This window comes from Melanotaenia boesemani, chromosome 5, assembly GCF_017639745.1.
Source record: "Melanotaenia boesemani isolate fMelBoe1 chromosome 5, fMelBoe1.pri, whole genome shotgun sequence".
In the NCBI taxonomy this organism is placed as follows: domain Eukaryota; kingdom Metazoa; phylum Chordata; class Actinopteri; order Atheriniformes; family Melanotaeniidae; genus Melanotaenia; species Melanotaenia boesemani.
In genome coordinates this window covers 30,236,020-30,254,459 of record NC_055686.1, presented here as the reverse complement: position 1 = coordinate 30,254,459, position 18,440 = coordinate 30,236,020, and the positions used below count along the sequence as shown (strand labels likewise).

At 38.7% G+C, this 18,440-nt stretch overlaps 1 protein-coding gene across 1 annotated transcript; it reads left to right on the top strand.

Annotated features, from left to right (window-relative positions):
• Positions 1-1,755: 1,755 nt before the first annotated feature.
• On the top strand, positions 1,756-17,262 carry LOC121640692 (glycogen phosphorylase, muscle form). Its single transcript, XM_041986530.1, has 20 exons — positions 1,756-2,118; positions 4,694-4,795; positions 6,310-6,388; positions 6,485-6,588; positions 7,582-7,713; positions 7,998-8,109; positions 8,186-8,268; positions 9,910-10,053; positions 11,100-11,192; positions 11,336-11,482; positions 11,744-11,907; positions 12,009-12,123; positions 12,332-12,433; positions 12,522-12,669; positions 12,745-12,803; positions 14,234-14,375; positions 14,469-14,676; positions 14,863-14,997; positions 15,236-15,302; positions 16,296-17,262. Exons 1-20 carry the CDS (start codon positions 1,876-1,878, stop codon positions 16,443-16,445), a joined length of 2,529 nt encoding a protein of 842 aa, XP_041842464.1. The 5' UTR covers positions 1,756-1,875; the 3' UTR covers positions 16,446-17,262.
• The last annotated feature ends 1,178 nt before the right edge of the window (positions 17,263-18,440 follow it).

The following is an 18,440-nucleotide window of genomic DNA, read 5'->3' as shown; positions in this document are numbered from 1 at the left end:
ACAAAAATATGAACTACAAATTACTAAAATTAGAAGTGAAAATTTAAACAGCAAACTATATTTAGCATCTGGATAATCAAAAGACAATTTAATTTCAGAGCTGAAATAAATCATAGATCTTAATTTATCTTAAATAATGGATAAAATTATGAATAAATAAGTAGATACTGAAATGCAGACGGGACATAAAAAGCAATTAAATCACAACAAAGTTTCCCAGCAGTGAAAACTACTTCAAAGCTGCCTCATTCTCCACTAACTTAAAGAATTTACAAAAAATGTAAATATTTTTAGAACAAATAAAGTTTGGTTTAATTTCTAAAAATATACATTTGAGAATAAAATAAAAATGGCATTCAAATTAAATTAATGTTGAAAAACATTTTAACCCCACCCATCAGGACCATCCAGACCTCTACATACCCATATATATATATGTGTGTGTGTTTATACTTTTATTTCAGACAAATTGGTCCATATCAGCAATAATAAAACAATAAAAAATACGTGTTTAATATTTTTTTATTGTGTGTGGGTCACTTGATGACATTTTGATGAATATTTTCTGTCAAAAGCTCTGGAAAACAGCAATAAAAAATCTAAGTAAAACTAGTAGTAAAGACTAAAACTTGTTTTATTACTGCTCATTCAGCAACACCTGCGCTCAGATCCCGACTCAGACTTTACATCTAACATAATTTCTCACTTGTCAAACCATTATCATCATCATCAGGGTGTAAATGTGGAAGTGGTAAAGAATTACAGATACCTTGGAGTGCATATTGACAGTAAACTGGACTGGATTAAGAACACTGCTGCACCTTACAAGAAGGGCCAGAGCTGTCTGTTTGTTGAGGCGGCTATGGTGGTTTAACATCTGCCAAACACTGCTCAGGATGTTTCTGAGTCTGCGGTGGCCATTGCTAACCTCTATGCTGCAGCAGGCTGAGAGTTGCAGACACAAACAAACTGAAGAAATTGATCCACAAAGCCAGTAACATGGTGTCGGAGAGGAGAATGTTGTCCATAATAAAGTCAATACTGAACAATACCTCCCACCCGCTTCACAACCTGCTGATCAGCCAGTGAGAGACTGATACCACCTAAATGCTCCACTGAACCACACAGGAAGTCATTCCTACCTATGGCCATCAAACTGAACAACTACTCCAACTACATCCACTGCTATACGTTTGCACCTTGTTCTACATTTACATTTAATCCTATTTCTAATGCTGTACATAGCACTCACTGTCAGGATTCATCCTGTATCTGTTTATATAGATATTGTAACGAATTTGTAATTTCTCATATTGAGATGTTTATCTTTATCTTATCCTTTCTTATTTGATTTGGAGCGACTGTGTGCACACAATTTCATCCATGATTAATAAAGTATTCCGATTCTGATCATGTTTCAGAGTTTTTTATCAACACCGGAAATACAATAGTTACAACTTTAAGAAATAAAGGAATCCATTTCCGAGTTTCCACAGATTTCATAATCCATCATATTGATCTAAATTATCTGAAGAAATCTGCGAGGAATCAACATTTTGGCCCCTTTGTCATAAAATAAATTCTATCGTGATTAGTGTTGTAGTCACTATGAAGTAGCGTTTGCAAGGAGGCGCGTGACGCAGTTAAAAATCTGTATACGAGGAACAGTTGAGCTTTATTGTGAAAGTATGTACCGGAAACGCTTTTGTTTTTCTCTCTAACTTGATGCTGAGATGCGGACTATAAAGCAGCCAAAGCATCGCGCTGGACCGGCGGGTTGTGCTCAGCAGAGGGTCGCGACAGGACGGGACAGGCCGCTGGATCAGATCCAGCTTCACATCCAGGACAAATATTTAAAAGCATCGACTTCCAGTCATGGCCAAACCGCTGTCAGACCAGGACAAGAGGAAGCAGATCTCGGTTCGGGGGCTGGCCGGGGTGGAAAACGTCGCCGATCTGAAGACCAACTTCAACAGGCATCTCCATTTCACCCTAGTGAAGGACCGGAATGTGGCCACAAGACGGGACTACTACTTCGCCCTGGCCAACACGGTCCGGGACCACCTGGTGGGCCGCTGGATCCGGACCCAGCAGCATTACTACGATAAAGACCCCAAAGTAAGCCGCGACTGGGATGCCGCAGTCTGGCACGTTCACACAGCTGATCGGGTGGGAGGGGACGCGGGGCCCGCGCTCTGCTGCACGATCACACACACACTGTCCCTCCGCGTGCACGTGCGCATGCAGCATGTCCGCGTGCCTCGACAACATGCTCTCTTCATATCCATTTATAGTTACGTTCCGGGTTTGCAGATTGTCCGCACTGAAGCACGTGCACACGCTTCCTGTCTGTCTACATCTGTCTCGGTCACCTTCACGCGCTCTCCTTCTCTTCCCCCAGAGAATCGGCGAGCGACACTTCATCACAGAAATAAGGTTCAACTGGTTGTTGAAACGTAATTACGTAACAGCTCGACCCCCCACCCCCCGTTCACCTCAGACCGCATCACAAAATGGCCTCACGCGCCCGGAGGACATGTAATGTGATGATAATCCCATAAACGAACCGCCGCTCAGACCTGATTGTCGATTATCATGAAACCGGAAGCTGAATGTAAACAAGCTAAATGATTATGATCCATAAAAGACGCAGAGCGGAGCGGCAGTAGTTTGCACATTTTGTCCTCCATCTGCACCCACCGTCCCCTTCATCAGGTCCACAGTGATGGGGACATTTATCCTGCCGGAGAGAGAAACTATAACTGTATTTCATGATTCCAGGTTTCAGTATTTTCACTTAAATGTAGCCATAACTCTGGAATATGGAAATAACCAAACTCTCCTTTTGCTCCAAAGCTTCATTACCTGGTAAGATGGTGGATTTCCACCGTCTGCTGGAGCCGTCCTGTGTCGACAGCTACAGGTTTATGTTTAGGTGTTTTGGACAGTAACCTCATGGGCTGATGAAGCTCTGAATTCAAACTGCGCAGAGACACTTGCACGTACATTCGTTTCTAAGGGAGCATGACATTTATGTTTGTAGACAGTAAAACGGGACATTGTGTAAACCTATCTCCTGTTTAAATGTTCTTAACGCTAGTTAGGATTAATAAGGTAGTACAGTCTTTATTAGTTGCTGCTGGTATTTGTCCCTCGTCTTCCTCTTTCATTTGACCTCTGGTTGCAGTCAGCTGCAGGGACAGAGGCTCGGACAGGATTCCTGCAATCCCCGGGATCTTTGCAGGTTATTGTTAGTCCATGTGATGACTGAGGAAGTATTCGGTTTCATGGTTACTCTCTGGTCTCCGAAGCGCTAGTTCTCTACCAGAACACACCACATATGCCTGTTTTTGTTTCTATTATCCCTCCGTTCGTGGACTGTTACAGAGCTGTACTTTTAAAATCTCTTCATGTTATCCAATATTTTAATGCGGCTGTAAGTCAGAGGTGTCAAACCTACGGCCTGGGGGCCAAAACTGGCCTACCAGAGGGTCTGATCTGAATCTGGTAAACGTGAAAAAACATAGAAGATATAATATTCTATTAAAAGTAACAGTAATACTCTGTTTAAAGAAACTGTAATATTATATTAAAAGTAACTAATATTTTATTAAAAGTAACTGTAATATTCTATTAAAAATAACTAATACTCTATTAAAAGTAACTAATCTATTAAAAGTAACTGTAATATTCTATTAAAAGTAACTAATACTCTATTAAAAGTAACTAATATTCTATTAAAAGTAACTAATATTCTATCAAAAGCAACTAATATTTTATTAAAAGTAACTGTAATATTCTATTAAAAGTAACTAATATTCTATGCAAAAAGTAGCTAATATGTTATTAAAAGTAACCGTAATATTCTATTAAAAGTAACTAATATGTTATTAAAAGTAACTGTAATATTCTATTAAAAGTAACTAATGCCCTGTTAAAAGTAACTAATATTCTATTAAAATAACTAATATTCTATTAAAAGTAACCAATACTCTATTAAAAGTAACTGTAATATTATATGAAAAGTAATTAATATTCTATTAAAAGTAACTAATACTCTATTAAAAGTAACTAATATTGTATTAAAATGAACTAAATTTCTATCAAAGTAACTAATATTTTATTAAAAGTAACTGTAATATTCTATTAAAATTAACTAATATTCTATTAAAAGTAACTAATGCTCTGTTAAAAGTAACTAATATTTTATTAAAATGAACTAATATTCTATGAAAAGTAGCTAATATGTTATTAAAAGTAACTGTAATATTCTATTAAAAGTAACTAATGCTCTGTTAAAAGTAACTAATATTGTATTAAAATGAACTAATATTCTATTAAAAGTAACTAATATTTTAGTAAAAGTAACTGTAATATTCTATTGAAAGTAACTACTACTCTATTAAAAGTAACTAATATTCTAACAGTAACTGTAATATTAACTGTAATAATATATTAAAAGTAATAGTAATATAGTAATGACAGTAACTAATAGTTGTAAACAATGAGAAAAAAGTGGAGTTTTTATTATTTCCAGGTTATTGTGCTGTTGTTGAACTGGTCCGGCCCACCGGAGACCAGACTGAACCTGGACTGAGCTGAGTTTGGCTCGCCTACTGTCGGTAGTTTCCAGGCAGAAGTCGAGGAAACTGAATGAAATGTTTTCAGCTTATTTCTGTCTGCTCTGCTGCAGCGTGTCTACTACCTGTCCCTGGAGTTCTACATGGGTCGGACTCTGCAGAACACCATGGTGAATCTGGCCTTGGAGAACGCCTGTGATGAAGCCACATACCAGGTGAAAACAGACTGAGGCTGAATTAAACTCCATTTAAATCATGTATGTATGAATGCTGCTGCTGGAATGCAGGAAACCAGTTTGCCAGTCAGGCCGAAACAGTAAAAAATAACATGTTGAAAACTCAGAGAATAGATACGAACTCCAAATAGTAACTAACTGGGACAAAGCAGACTGGGAACATTTAAAATAGAAAAAATTGAACTTAAAAGCCTAGTCTTCATTTTGAAGCTCAAAGTTTTTATTTTTTTTAGATGTGAAAGTTCTTATTTTACATTTGAAGATATGTGGAGATACCAGAGAAAAGCTACTCATGTTTAAGCCTTCCTTATTTCTAGCCCTCTGCTCTAAACAGAATCTCTACAATGAAACGAGTCTCTGAAGTCGTAGTAAAGGAGGAGGTTTGTTAAGATGTGTGAATATCAGTAAATGTGTTCCTGGTGAGGAAGGAACGAAGATGGCACAAAGCATAACTGAAAAAAAGTTTTGGGCTTGCCTGAAAAACCAGCACGTTCTGGATGAACATCTGAACCGAAGCAGCTTCATCAGAACGAGAAGCAAAGCAGAACCAAATTACAGGTTTTAGTCCAGATAGTCCAGGAGACGTCTCTGAAGTGGACATTTTGACGTCGTCTCTTCTCACAGGCCCCAAATTCAGCTGGTAAACTTAAAAAAGAAAAGTAGAAAAGTAATCTGATGCAGCTCTTCTGTTTTATTTGGTCAATTTTTAGATTTTTATACCAGATGTTGAATAAATGAATAGTAGAAAAATCCAGAGAAATCTAGATCAATTCAGGGGATATTGATTTAATATTTGCTGATACCACATATCGATATGATTTAGATTTGATCTGATCCACATGAGACGATATCACAGCTGATTTAACTCGATAACATCCTTTCAGAGCAAACCACAAAGAAACAACTAAAATCTCATTTTCTTCCTGATCAATCAGATTTTAAATGGAAATCAATCAGTTTTCTGAACAGAAACATTCCTGATGTTCCAGTAGATGAATATTCCAGTTATGGATCAATGCTGTTGCCTCACTGATCGTTGAATCGGGCTGTTGCTCTGGGATCAGCTTCCCTCCTGAGCATGAAGTTAAACTAAATTCAAAATCATTTATTAATCCCCTGAAAGGATAACATGAGTAAATAATTCATAGATTAACATTTTTTATTTTTCAATAATAATTTATTTTATAATTAAAAACTCGTATTTGTCCCAGTAAACATCGTTAAACTGCAAAGTATTAGAATTCATAAAAATAAATAATTTATATATAATAATTTTATAAATTAACGTTATGATATATAAAGATATATATCTGATAATATAATATTTTTAAATTTGTTTTTAAATAATTAATATTTTTTTTATAATGATAATAAAAATGATGTTATGTATATAATGTAGTTGTTTATATACTGGGAGAAAGGACGTCCCAGCCTGCGTCCACACCAGGACAGCAGCCTGGTTTTTAATACTGATGCATGGATGTGGTCTCCAGCTGGGTCTGGACATGGAGGAGCTGCAGGACATGGAGGAAGACGCCGGCTTGGGCAACGGAGGGCTGGGACGCCTAGCTGGTGAGCAACTGATTGGCCACTGATGGGCAGATGTTTAAAGATGGCAGACCTGGTTTTAAAGCTCCTCCTTCACTCTGTTCTCTGCCGGGTCTTTAGCCTGTTTCCTGGACTCCATGGCCTCTCTGGGTCTGGCTGCGTACGGGTATGGCATCCGCTACGAGTTTGGCATCTTCAATCAGAAAATTGTCAACGGTTGGCAGGTATGTCCTTCCAGCACCTCACCGAGGAGCAGAGATCATGTCCAGAATGTCCTAAACACACTAAACACAGATATCTGCTGTTAATGTCGGACCTTCCTTCTTTGGGCAACAATCAGAGCTTAGTCAGCAGAATAGAGAATAAAGACTTGATTCATGACATGATGAAACTGTAAATGTTCCTGTTATCTCTCATTGATCTGCTGCATGTTCCCTTAACCCTTAAACCTCCAGCAGGTCTCCCCAAGGTCCAAAGAGACCTCTATTCAGACCTGGACACGATGATGATACAAGATGTCACACATCTGCTCATATTTTAGGACATGATTTGGGGTTTTTTGACTCAGGTTTCTTCAGAAGAAATTAATATACGTGTTGTAAGTTTATAATTTCATAGTGAAGTTTAGGCAGTTTTTTTCTGATGAACCCATGGCCTTTTTTACCACACGTGCATAGTTCTTTCATCCTCTTCAGTAAAAGCCAGAAATGTCTGTGCATGTAATGAAAATATTTTTCGATCTGGGGCTTGTTGCACAATCATCCTGTTGCTGCCAGCAGAACCAGGTTCAGACACATTTATAAAACCATACAGAGGTGCTGATCCGGTTCACCACATTCCTCTGTCATCACACATCATGGAGGCGGGATGTCAGCACTTACACACCTACTGCATTACAACTCATTTACCAAAACTATCTGAAGAATCAAAGTTTAATATTATTAATCAGCAAGATGGAAACCTTGTAAATAGGAAAAAAAACAACAACAAAAAAACATACATTCATCATTTCAGCCTCATAATCTGACAACTGAGGCTGTCCTGGAAACATCATGTCTGATGCTGACTGGGGTTAAGAGCTCCGGCTTTTATATATATATATATAGATATAGATATAGATATATATATATATATATAGGTGGACCAAAAATAATAAAACTGTTTCGGAATTTTAGGGGTTAAATACGAATAAATGCCACACGGTGGTCTTTGTACAGGTGGAGGAAGCTGATGACTGGCTGCGTTATGGGAACCCCTGGGAGAAGGCCCGTCCTGAGTACATGCGCCCAGTCCACTTCTACGGCCGGGTGGAGCACACGGCTGACGGAGCGAAGTGGGTTGACACCCAGGTCAGTAGATCCAGACTCTGAACTGGAACTAAAAATAAATTGTCTGCTTCATGAGGAATGAAACGTTTTATGTTTGCATTCTATAATTCTGCACTTATTCAATGATCTGTTGAAATATATGACGATCTAAACCGAGACCTTATGTGGAAACAGCCAATGAAATGAATATGAGGTCACAAAGAGATCTCCCTCCATCAGATGTCAAACAGAAACGCAGCTTTAAATTTAAGTCTGGAGGATTATTCCTAGCAGTCTTGTTTCCTATGTTTACTCTTGTGATCCAGGTGGTTCTGGCTCTTCCTTATGACACCCCAGTTCCCGGCTACAGAAACAACATTGTGAACACCATGAGACTGTGGTCAGCCAAGGCTCCCTGTGACTTTAACCTCAAAGACTGTGAGTATCGTGTTTCATGAACATGCTGCGACTCGGAGGTAAAACGTCTGCGCTGCTCATCCTGCTGTTCCCACAGTCAACGTCGGCGGCTACATCCAAGCTGTGCTGGATAGAAACCTGGCGGAGAACATCTCCAGAGTCCTCTACCCCAACGACAACGTGAGTGCGTCTCCTTCAGTCTGCTGCTGCACACTCGTTTTTCCTTCAGGAAAGCCTTCTTAAATAAAAAAACCTGGAAAACTTAAACTGTGTGTAGCTTAAAATTAATTTCTACCAACTTTTCCTGGAAATGATTATTCTAAAAGCTTTTATTTCCAAGGATAAAAAGAACTAAATGTGTTGGGACTTCCAGGAGGATGACTGTATCCGCTCATTTATAACGTCAGTGTGGTTTTATATGAATATTTAAGATTTGGTTGTAGTTTTTTTCCAGTCATTTTAATTTTTCCTTATTTTTAATGTTTTTATTTTGTTTTTGTTCAAATTCAGCCGTTAAACAGCGTCAAGCCTGGTCATAGGGAAAATTGCACCTCCTCGCTGGCAGGTTCACCGTAAAAAACCTGAGTTTCTACCGTCGGCCCCTCTGATCCCAGCAGACGCTGTCTCCTCAACATCCTCTTCCTTCTTCCGTGATGAAGGACATTAGTTTTGATTTTACATGTATACAAAATGGACATGCTATATGAGTATGCCATTCCCTGAACCACAGCCTCACCCTCCTCCTCACAGCTGAGCCGGAGCCACGCCCACCACCACATCATTTATTAAAGAGCACCTCATTATATTTACTCAAGCTTTAGATTCTCTTAAGAAATCAGTGGTCTGCTGGTTTTAGAAAATACTTGATACGATGACAAGAAGAAGGTTGTTGAAAGACCCTTATCTTGATGTTCTGCAAGCACAGCATGCACATGAGACTTGGTGGACTGGAATGTGCAAAAATATTTAGCAGACAGACGCTCAGCAGGTGGAAATGATCTCACTGGTAAGCTGAAAAAACATGTCCAGGTTCCTCACTATGAAAGTCTTAGTGCCAAATGTATCCACCAGGGGGCAGAAGACAAGTATAAGATTGTATAGAAGTTTTTACCATATGGTTTTGCAATAGGTTTCAGTATCAAATATAATAAATTAGGTGTTAAATGGTTACAATATTTATTGTTTATTGTTTTACGAAGACCTGAATGGAGGCTAAAATATGTTTAAACAAAAGTTTAAAAGCTGTTTAAAAGTTCTCGCTTTTTCGAACATTTTCCTTCTGTAGTACAGAAACTTTTAGACACCATCAAACCTCAGACAGACAGCACAAACCTTTCAGCTGCATGCTTTATGTTCCCTATAACACAATCAAGAAAATCAAAATCAAGGCAAACTGCCCTATAAGTGATGTAGAATAAACAGAAAGAAACTGTGCTTAATCTGTCAAGGCTTTAAAACAGTAGCTTTTCCCTTATTTTTTCTTTTTATGTGCTTGTTTTTGCTTTTTTTGTGGGGAACTTTGTACATTAAGATGTTAAAATAAAACAAAACAAGAACAGCTAACCAGTGTTGACCACAACGGCTTTATAATAAGAACTTATGCCATATGTTATGTCTGTCTGGTGTGGATCTCTGCTGCCTCTGAAAGCCCTAAAACCCAGTAAATAAATATTCAATCATTATTTAAACCACTTTATGGCCCAGAACCACTTTGTTGTCTTGGATGTAACTAAAGTAATAATTAAAAATTTGCATCACTTGTAAAAGAACCATGATAAAAATCAGATAATAGTTTTAACACTGTCTGCTCTTTTTCTTCAGTTCTTTGAAGGCAAGGAGCTGCGACTAAAGCAGGAGTACTTTGTTGTGGCAGCAACTCTTCAAGACATCATCCGTCGATTCAAAGCCTCAAAGTTTGGCTCCACAGAGTTTGTGCGTCTGGACCTCTGCGCACTGCCGGACAAGGTGACCACTCCAGTACATATACGTACCAGTACCAATCAAGTCTATGTGTTTGCATGTATGGATCAAATTCACAAATATTTGTCTGAAAATACAAGTCCTTATATAGTACTATGATGGCACTACTTCACCAAGTCTGGTTGCAGGGACAACCTGGTCGCCCTCCCTCTAGCTGTAATTGGTCTGAGAATCGATAAATACTGATTGAATTTACAAATTTAAATCAAATCTGTATATTTGTAAGTGAAAATCAATATTACAAGTTTGAAAATGCTTACACAATACATGATTGGTTGCAGACACAGAGGGCTCACACTCAAGATTGTCATGAAATCTACAGGTGCATATTAAATCTACAGATTTTTACTTGTCAATATTACAAGTTCGAAAATGCAATGATTAGCGTGATTAGCTAAAAACAAGTAGGCAGGAATATCCCTATGGCACTACTTCATCACGATACAAAGTTTGGTTGTGGACACAGAGGGCTCACCCTGGAGATGGTGGTAAAATCTACAAATGCAAATCAAGTCTGCAGATTAATAAGCTGGAGTCAGTATTACATGTGTGAAAATACAAAGCATAATTAGCATGACCTGCTAACTAACATTTCAGAAAATACCAAATCTGGTTGCAGACACAGAAGGCTCACCCTCCCCAGTTTCTGTGACTGGTTTGAGATGAAAGTGCAAATGAAATCTACAGATTTGTATACTAACAGAGTTTTGGAAATACAAAACATGATGTTTTATAACTCAAAATTTGGTTGCAGATGCAGAGGGTTTGCCTACTCTCTTTCTGTGATTGGTAAGCAGTTAGATAAATCTGATTGGTGAATTAACCTCCACTGTGTGTTTAGTTATTTTTGTAAAAGGCAGGAAAAAGTTTTACTTGCAGAACTGACTTGTACTCATTAATTTGATGCAAACTGATCTTATCTGTACATGCAGACATGTAAATTTGGTTTGTACTGGTAAAGCTGGTTGCTGGCTAACATTTTTCACAATATGTCTGTTGTTCTGCGCATTTTCTTTTATTATTTTCTGCAGGTGGCCATCCAGCTGAATGACACTCACCCTGCCCTGGCCATCCCTGAGCTGATGAGGCTCCTGGTGGACACTGAGAAACTCACCTGGGAGAAGGTAGACGGCATTTCCGACTTATGTCGTGAGGACTCAAACCAGCCATATCAGAACTGTAACCACTTAATTTGACCAAGGGTCAGTAGTTTGGTAGCTCAGTCTCTTTACACCCTCAGACCTGCCCCTTTTCTCTCTGTATGCAGGCCTGGGACATTGTGGTTCGCACCTGTGCCTACACCAACCACACTGTCCTGCCTGAGGCACTGGAGCGCTGGCCTGTCGACCTCTTCCAAAACCTCCTTCCTCGACACTTAGAGATCATCTACGAGATCAATAGAAGGCACCTGGAGGTATGAGGGGAGTTTCTAATGGACTAAATGGAGCACTAAGACTTATGATTACCAACAAGTTTCTTCCTCTACGTCAAGTTGCAGTTGAGACGGGCTTACAATAACTGTAGGTTATTTTTTGTAGAGAGGGCTTCTATAACGTAAAGACCTTTAGTTATAATGGTATTCCCCTAAAAACTGGGTTTTACCTTTTGTCTGGCCCAGGTTACTAACTATTAATGCAGCAGGTTAATATTTACACTTTTTTCTTCATTCCTCCAGCGCATCTCTAAGCTTTACCCTGGAGATGTTGACCGTCTGCGCAGAATGTCCCTGATTGAGGAAGGCAATGTCAAGAAAATCAATATGGCTCACCTGTGCATCGTGGGGTCTCATGCAGTCAACGGAGTGGCCCGCATCCACTCTGAAATCATCAAAAACACTGTGTAGGAAAAACAAGTCATCTCTCATCCAACTTGCTTGTTAAAAACTTTTTAATGTGATGTATTTGATTTGTACTTACTCTTGTAAATCACACCTTCTTCAGGTTCAAGGATTTCCATGAGGTTGACCCTCAGAAGTTCCAGAACAAGACCAATGGTATCACACCTAGGCGCTGGCTGGTCATGTGCAACCCTGGCCTCGCTGAGGTCATCGCTGAGGTGTGTGAAGCAGATTGATGGAGTTGTCAAGTAGGAAATTACAGTATTTAGATTGTATCACAGTGTTAGGTGAGTCTTACGGATCTGAGTCGGAATCTGTAAGTTTAGAAAATACACTGCAAACCTTTAAGGACGCATGCAAGTTATATGACTTTGATGGGATGGATGAAATTAATTTACCTGCTTCACTGACCTGTTTAACTTCCAGAGGATTGGAGAGGATTATATCCGCGACCTGGACCAGCTGAAGAAGCTTTTGGACTTTGTGAACGATGATGCCTTTATTAGAGATGTTGCTAAAATCAAACAAGTGAGAGCTTAAAATGATAGAAGAAAGATTTATTATAGTTTCCTCCCCTGTTTGTTTAATACTCACATCATTCTGCTTAAACCTTAAGGAGAACAAAATGAAGTTTGCCGCCCATCTGGAAGAACACTACAAGGTGAAGATCAATCCCAACTCCATGTTTGATGTCCAGGTGAAGAGGATCCACGAGTACAAGAGGCAGCTGCTCAACTGCCTTCACATCATCACTCTATACAATCGTAAGTGCTACTCTTTTTTCTGAATATGAAATCAATGTTATGGAGAAGTTTTTTAATTTTTACCCTCTAATTTAGGCATCAAGCTGGAACCCAACAAGTCATGGACTCCCAGGACGATCATGATTGGAGGAAAGGTGAGCACCTAATTGAACACTAATGTTTTTCTAAATATGATTATTGTTTATTTAATTGTTTATTTAATAGGATACCCATTAATCATCACTCCATTATTGGAGCAATTACAAACAATCTGAATCGAAGCTAAGAGAAAAATTTGCCTTCACATTAGACAGAAGTGCATGGTAACACAGCAAGATCATAACATTTAGCTTAATGTCAGCCCATAAAATTGTGCTGAATGTAATAAGCTAAATGTTAGCTCACGACATTTAGCCTGATGTTAGTTTATCTTACTGGGCTAAATGCGAGCCCACATTTATTTTTATGTTATCGTATAACATTTTGCCTAATGTTAAGTCACAAAATTTAGTCTAATGTTAGCCAATGTAATTTGGTGACATTTTAGCTATAAACAATTAGCCTAAAGTTAGCCTATGTCATTGGTCTAAATGTTAGCTAATGTTAACCCATAGATTGGGCTAAATGTAATGACCTAAATGATAGCCCATGGCAGGGGACTAAATGTTAGCTCACAGCACTTAGCCTAATGCTAGCCATTACCATTTAGCCCACTGTTAACTCATAAGATAGGGCTTAATGTGGAGACTTAAATTTTGGCCCACAACAATTGGTCTAATGCTAGCCCATCCTATTATGCTAAATGTTATCTAACAAAAATTAGCCTAATCTTAGCTCAGCCTAATGTTAGCCAAAACATTTAGATTAATGTTAGCCCATCTCATTGGGTAAATGTTATCAAACAACACTAATAATAAAATTAACTAACCTTTGTTGTGGTAAAAAGAAAAAAGTAAATTCTTTATTTTTTCTAATTATAATTAGCCAAATGTTAGCGCATAACACTTATCCCCATAACATTAAGCTAAATATAATGGGCTAATTAGCCTAAATAAAGACTTTTGTTTTTTTTTCTTCCCCAACAAAGGTTTATTAATTGTATTATTGGTTTTGTTTGTTTTTTTTTTTTACTTCTTTTTTTTGTTTTATTTTGTTCTTTTTGCATGTGAATTGCAACTCTAGCTGAGATCAGCTCTCAGCTTTAGCAAAAACAAAATAAAAAAATCTCTGTTTTTAGTACACTGGATAGCTCTTGGGGACAGCTACATTATAAAAGCATAGAAGCTTAATTGTTCTTTAACTAAATGAAATAAGATGAGAGGAGTTATAAAATTGGCATAATAATTACCATTATTTATGCTAATGCTATGCTATCAGCCTCCCAGAAAGAAAGTCGCTAACCAAAAATTTTCATTTCGAAAAATGAAAAAGAATGAACATTTCTATTTCACAGAGAGATTGACTGACAGTTTAAGTATTTCATGAAGGTCTTAACTACAATACAAAATGTACACACTACGTGTTGAGTAACAGTAGACTATATTGGTTTAGTGTTTCCTAGCATGTGGGTCCTCTGTGTTTCCAGGCAGCTCCTGGTTACCACACTGCCAAGATGATCATCAAACTGATCACATCAATTGGTGACATTGTAAATAATGACCATGTGGTGGGAGACCGCCTTAAAGTCATCTTTCTGGAGAACTACAGAGTCACTCTGGCTGAAAAGGGTAACAAACACTGTTTGTTTTCTTCCTTATCATATCCTAAACTTGAGCCTTTTCTTTTAGTAATGTCATGATCCACTTATTCCTTCTTTGCAGTCATCCCTGCCTCTGATCTATCGGAGCAGATCTCCACTGCAGGCACTGAGGCCTCTGGCACTGGGAACATGAAATTCATGCTGAACGGCGCCCTCACCATCGGCACCATGGACGGAGCCAACGTGGAGATGGCAGAGGAGGCTGGAGAGGAAAACCTCTTCATCTTCGGCATGCGGGTGCATGATGTGGAGGCTCTGGACAAGAAGGGGTGGGCCTCAGAGTGTTTGAAATTCATGAATGTGCATTAAAATAGCATTTTCCCACTTTGAACTGTTTATGTTTGATATAAAAAAGCATATACTCTTCTATCAAATTTAGGATTTACTTCTTAATACAGTTTAATTTGAATGCATTAGTCCTGAGCCATGATTGGATGACTGTCTGTCGCCCTCAGCTACGATGCTGTGTCGTACTACAACCGCATTCCAGAGCTGAAGCAGGCCATAGACCAGATATCTGAAGGCTTCTTCAGCCCCAGCCAGCCAGGTCTTTTTAAAGACCTTGTCAACATGCTGATGCATCATGACAGGTGAGATCTCACTAGTGCTGACACGAAACAATCCACACAGTACTGAGCAGCACACACTCACATTAAAAGAACAAACCTGTCATAAACTTTATCAGCTGGCTGATGCAAAGTAATTTATCATTAACATTATCTGAACTAGAACTTTAGACTGCCAGCAAGCACATTATGGACTTTGTCAGTATTATTGTAGTATTGATTTATATGAGAATGCTTCATATTTTCCACTTCTGTGTTGCAGGTTTAAGGTGTTTGCAGACTATGAAGACTACATTATATGTCAGGAGAAAGTCAGTGCTCTCTACAAGGTCAGTGTTTGAAAGAGGAAACCAGGAAGCTCTAAAATGAGATGTTTGCTGTGCTACACTCCAAACATTTCCAGGCCTTGTAATTGAACAGATTCCTGCTGTGGACTTGCCCGTCTAATCTGATGACCTTTGTGATGCTACATTGCTAACAGGCTGCACATTGCTGCAAAGTAAAGTTAAATACGAGCACTGAATCAGGATGTTTGTTAAACTCATTCATCAAAGAACACCTGATGGCACTTTTTATGCACCAAAAGGAACACACAAATTAAAGATTTAAGTCAATTTAGTCAATGTAAGGCCAATGTAAGGCATGTTACATGAATACTTTGATTTAAATTTAATTTATTGTAATCTTGGCATGATGATTTGCAAGTCCAGCTTCTGGGTTTATGGGTTCAGTTTCTGAATTGCCATGCCCAGTTTCTCCAGGATTCTCTCTTTTATTGCTGTATTAAGCTCCACCTCCTGCAGCTGAGCTACTCCTGAACATGTGTGGTGACATGTGACCACCTGTGATGGATCAGATAGTTTTCTACATTATTTTCCACTTTGCCGTCTAATGCTGCTGGTAGTTAAGTGGAATTAAATGTGTAGTTTATTGGTAATTACTTTAATGTACATTAAATAGGTCCTCGGCTGCCTGCAGAGCTTTTATTAACAACATCACTAGCGGGAGGAAACGCCGTCCCCCCGCCCACCCCCTCAGACTCTCAGTCCCAACATAAACCAGAACTGAAGAGTGAGTTCTGTCGTTTAGCTAACACCTGTAGGATTTATGGCTGCTGACGCAACACCACAAACTCTGTTTTTACTAACATGAACTCCCATGAGTCTTTGCGGTTGTATTCACTCAGAAAACTAAATTATAATATGATTATATTCTTCATCAGTAGATGTCACTGACTTGGTCGAAGTAAAATAAAATAAAATGAGCTAAATTAGAAAACTGCTTTTTAAATAACTTGGCTTCTTTCTCCCTCTGTGCAACAGAACCCCAAAGAGTGGACCAAAAAGGTGATCCACAACATCGCTGGCTGTGGTAAATTCTCCAGTGACCGGACCATTTCCCAATATGCCAGGGAGATCTGGGGAATGGAGCCCAACTTGGAGAAGATTGGTGCTCCCGATGATCCTCGCTAAGCCTCCTCCTCTTCCTCACTGTGCAGCTCACCCTGTGGTCCATCCACCAGAAACCAGCCCTGTAGCTTCCTCACTTTGCACTGTGACATGATTTCTCCTCGGTACCGATCTCCGTACGACCTCTGCAGCCTCCACTTTATCTCACAGCCATTTGTTGAATCTTATGTGGAGTTTTCTCCTCTGCACTGGTGGGGGGGTAACATGCAGCCTCCAAGCCAGCCGTTCAGGAGTTAGACGTGATTCAGTAAGAGTTATATTAACCTAGAGGTTAAAAATGTTTCTGATGTCCATGTAAATCATGGGACTGTCTGATTACACTGGGAACATTAACGATAAACAACTGATATTTTAATTAACTCGCATTCCCGTTTTAACAGAAAACCAGCACAGATCAACCTCAGCCTTGCACCCGTCTTCCATGGCAGAGATATTCACATTATTTCATAATGGATAAATAAATCCTCTTTTCTGGTGTTTTCTGAATGTATTCATGTGTCTGTGTCCCCATCATCAGATATGAACTGACTTGTTGTCCTCAGCATGTTTGTCTCCTGCTTGTGTTCTCTGTTGCTAAAAGTGACCTATGATAGAAAATAACAAAGCCTTCTTCTCTGCCAGAAACCTGCCCGAAGTGACTGAACTTATCTTTGGAACATGTGTGTATTATCTGCTGTGTTTGTGTGTGAAACATAGAGACCACTCTGTAACATCATCCATGCACTGTAACGTCGTCCTCTTGCGCTTCTGCACAAACAGAACCTAACCCTGTTTCTGTCAGTGCTTTTTATTTTAGTCAATAAACAACAAACCTGAAAAACTGACTCTTGTTTTAAAACACATCACAATGAATTCTTAAAAACAGTCAAAAAGAGGTAAAATTACCTAAAAAATTCCCAATGGAAGCTCAGAGGGGTCAATGACACATCCAATACTTTATAATTGTTTCTTTTAATTTTTTTAGATTATAATCTTTAGATTACAACATGTTTAAGATGTACACATTTCCCCTGAAAATCATTTTTTTTAAATTAAATTTCAGTTCAATTCAGCTTTATTTGTACAGCATCAAGCACTTTTACAGACAGTCCAATTCACTGTGGTCCAATTATAATCCAGTTAAACCCATTACATGATCCTCATCAGTCCAGTTTATGATAACCATGTCCATATACACTAGTTAATACAATAATTACCTAATTGCGAAAACCATTATTAAATCTATTTGATTCAATTCTGAGTTGAATAGGGAGACAGTGCAGAAAACCCGGAATAGCATTTTAAATGAACTTTGGTCCAGAGAAGATGGTGCTGGTTCTGGATCCTGTTCACATCTGGCTTCTTCTCTGCATGATGGGTCTGATGTTTGTGGGTTTCAGGGTGAACTGTGTTAACAGACAATGGCTTTTGGAAGTCTTCCTGAGTCCATGCAGTGGTTTCCAGTAGAGAATCATGTTTGCTTTTAATGCAGAAGATCACCAGCATGCAGCCTTGTGCCATGCACACAGAGATTCCTCCTGAATCTACTGATTCTGCTGGATCTTCAAAGTCCGAGGAACATTTTTCTGACATTATTCCACAGTTTGAGATCCAGTTTGTCCCAAATTGGTGAACCTCTGTCCATCTTTCCACCTGAGAGACTCTGCCTCTCTGAAATGCTCCTTTCATACCCAGTCATGTTACTGATCTGTTGCCAGTTAACCTGATTAGTTGTCAAATGCTCCTCCAGGTGTTTCTGGTTTGTACCAGTTACTTTTCCAGCTTTTTGTTGCTCCTGTTCCAACTTTTTCCATATATGTTGCTGCATCAGATTCACTATCAGCTCATATTTTCCATCACATGGTGAAATGTCTCAGTTTCATCATCTGATCTGTTTTTATCTTCTACTGGGAATAAAATATGACCTGATGACATTTGGAAATGATTGAATTGTGGTTCTAAAAAACTTTCTTGTAATTGGGGTAGTAGCTTGAAGCTCTGCAAAGAAGAAAAGGATCA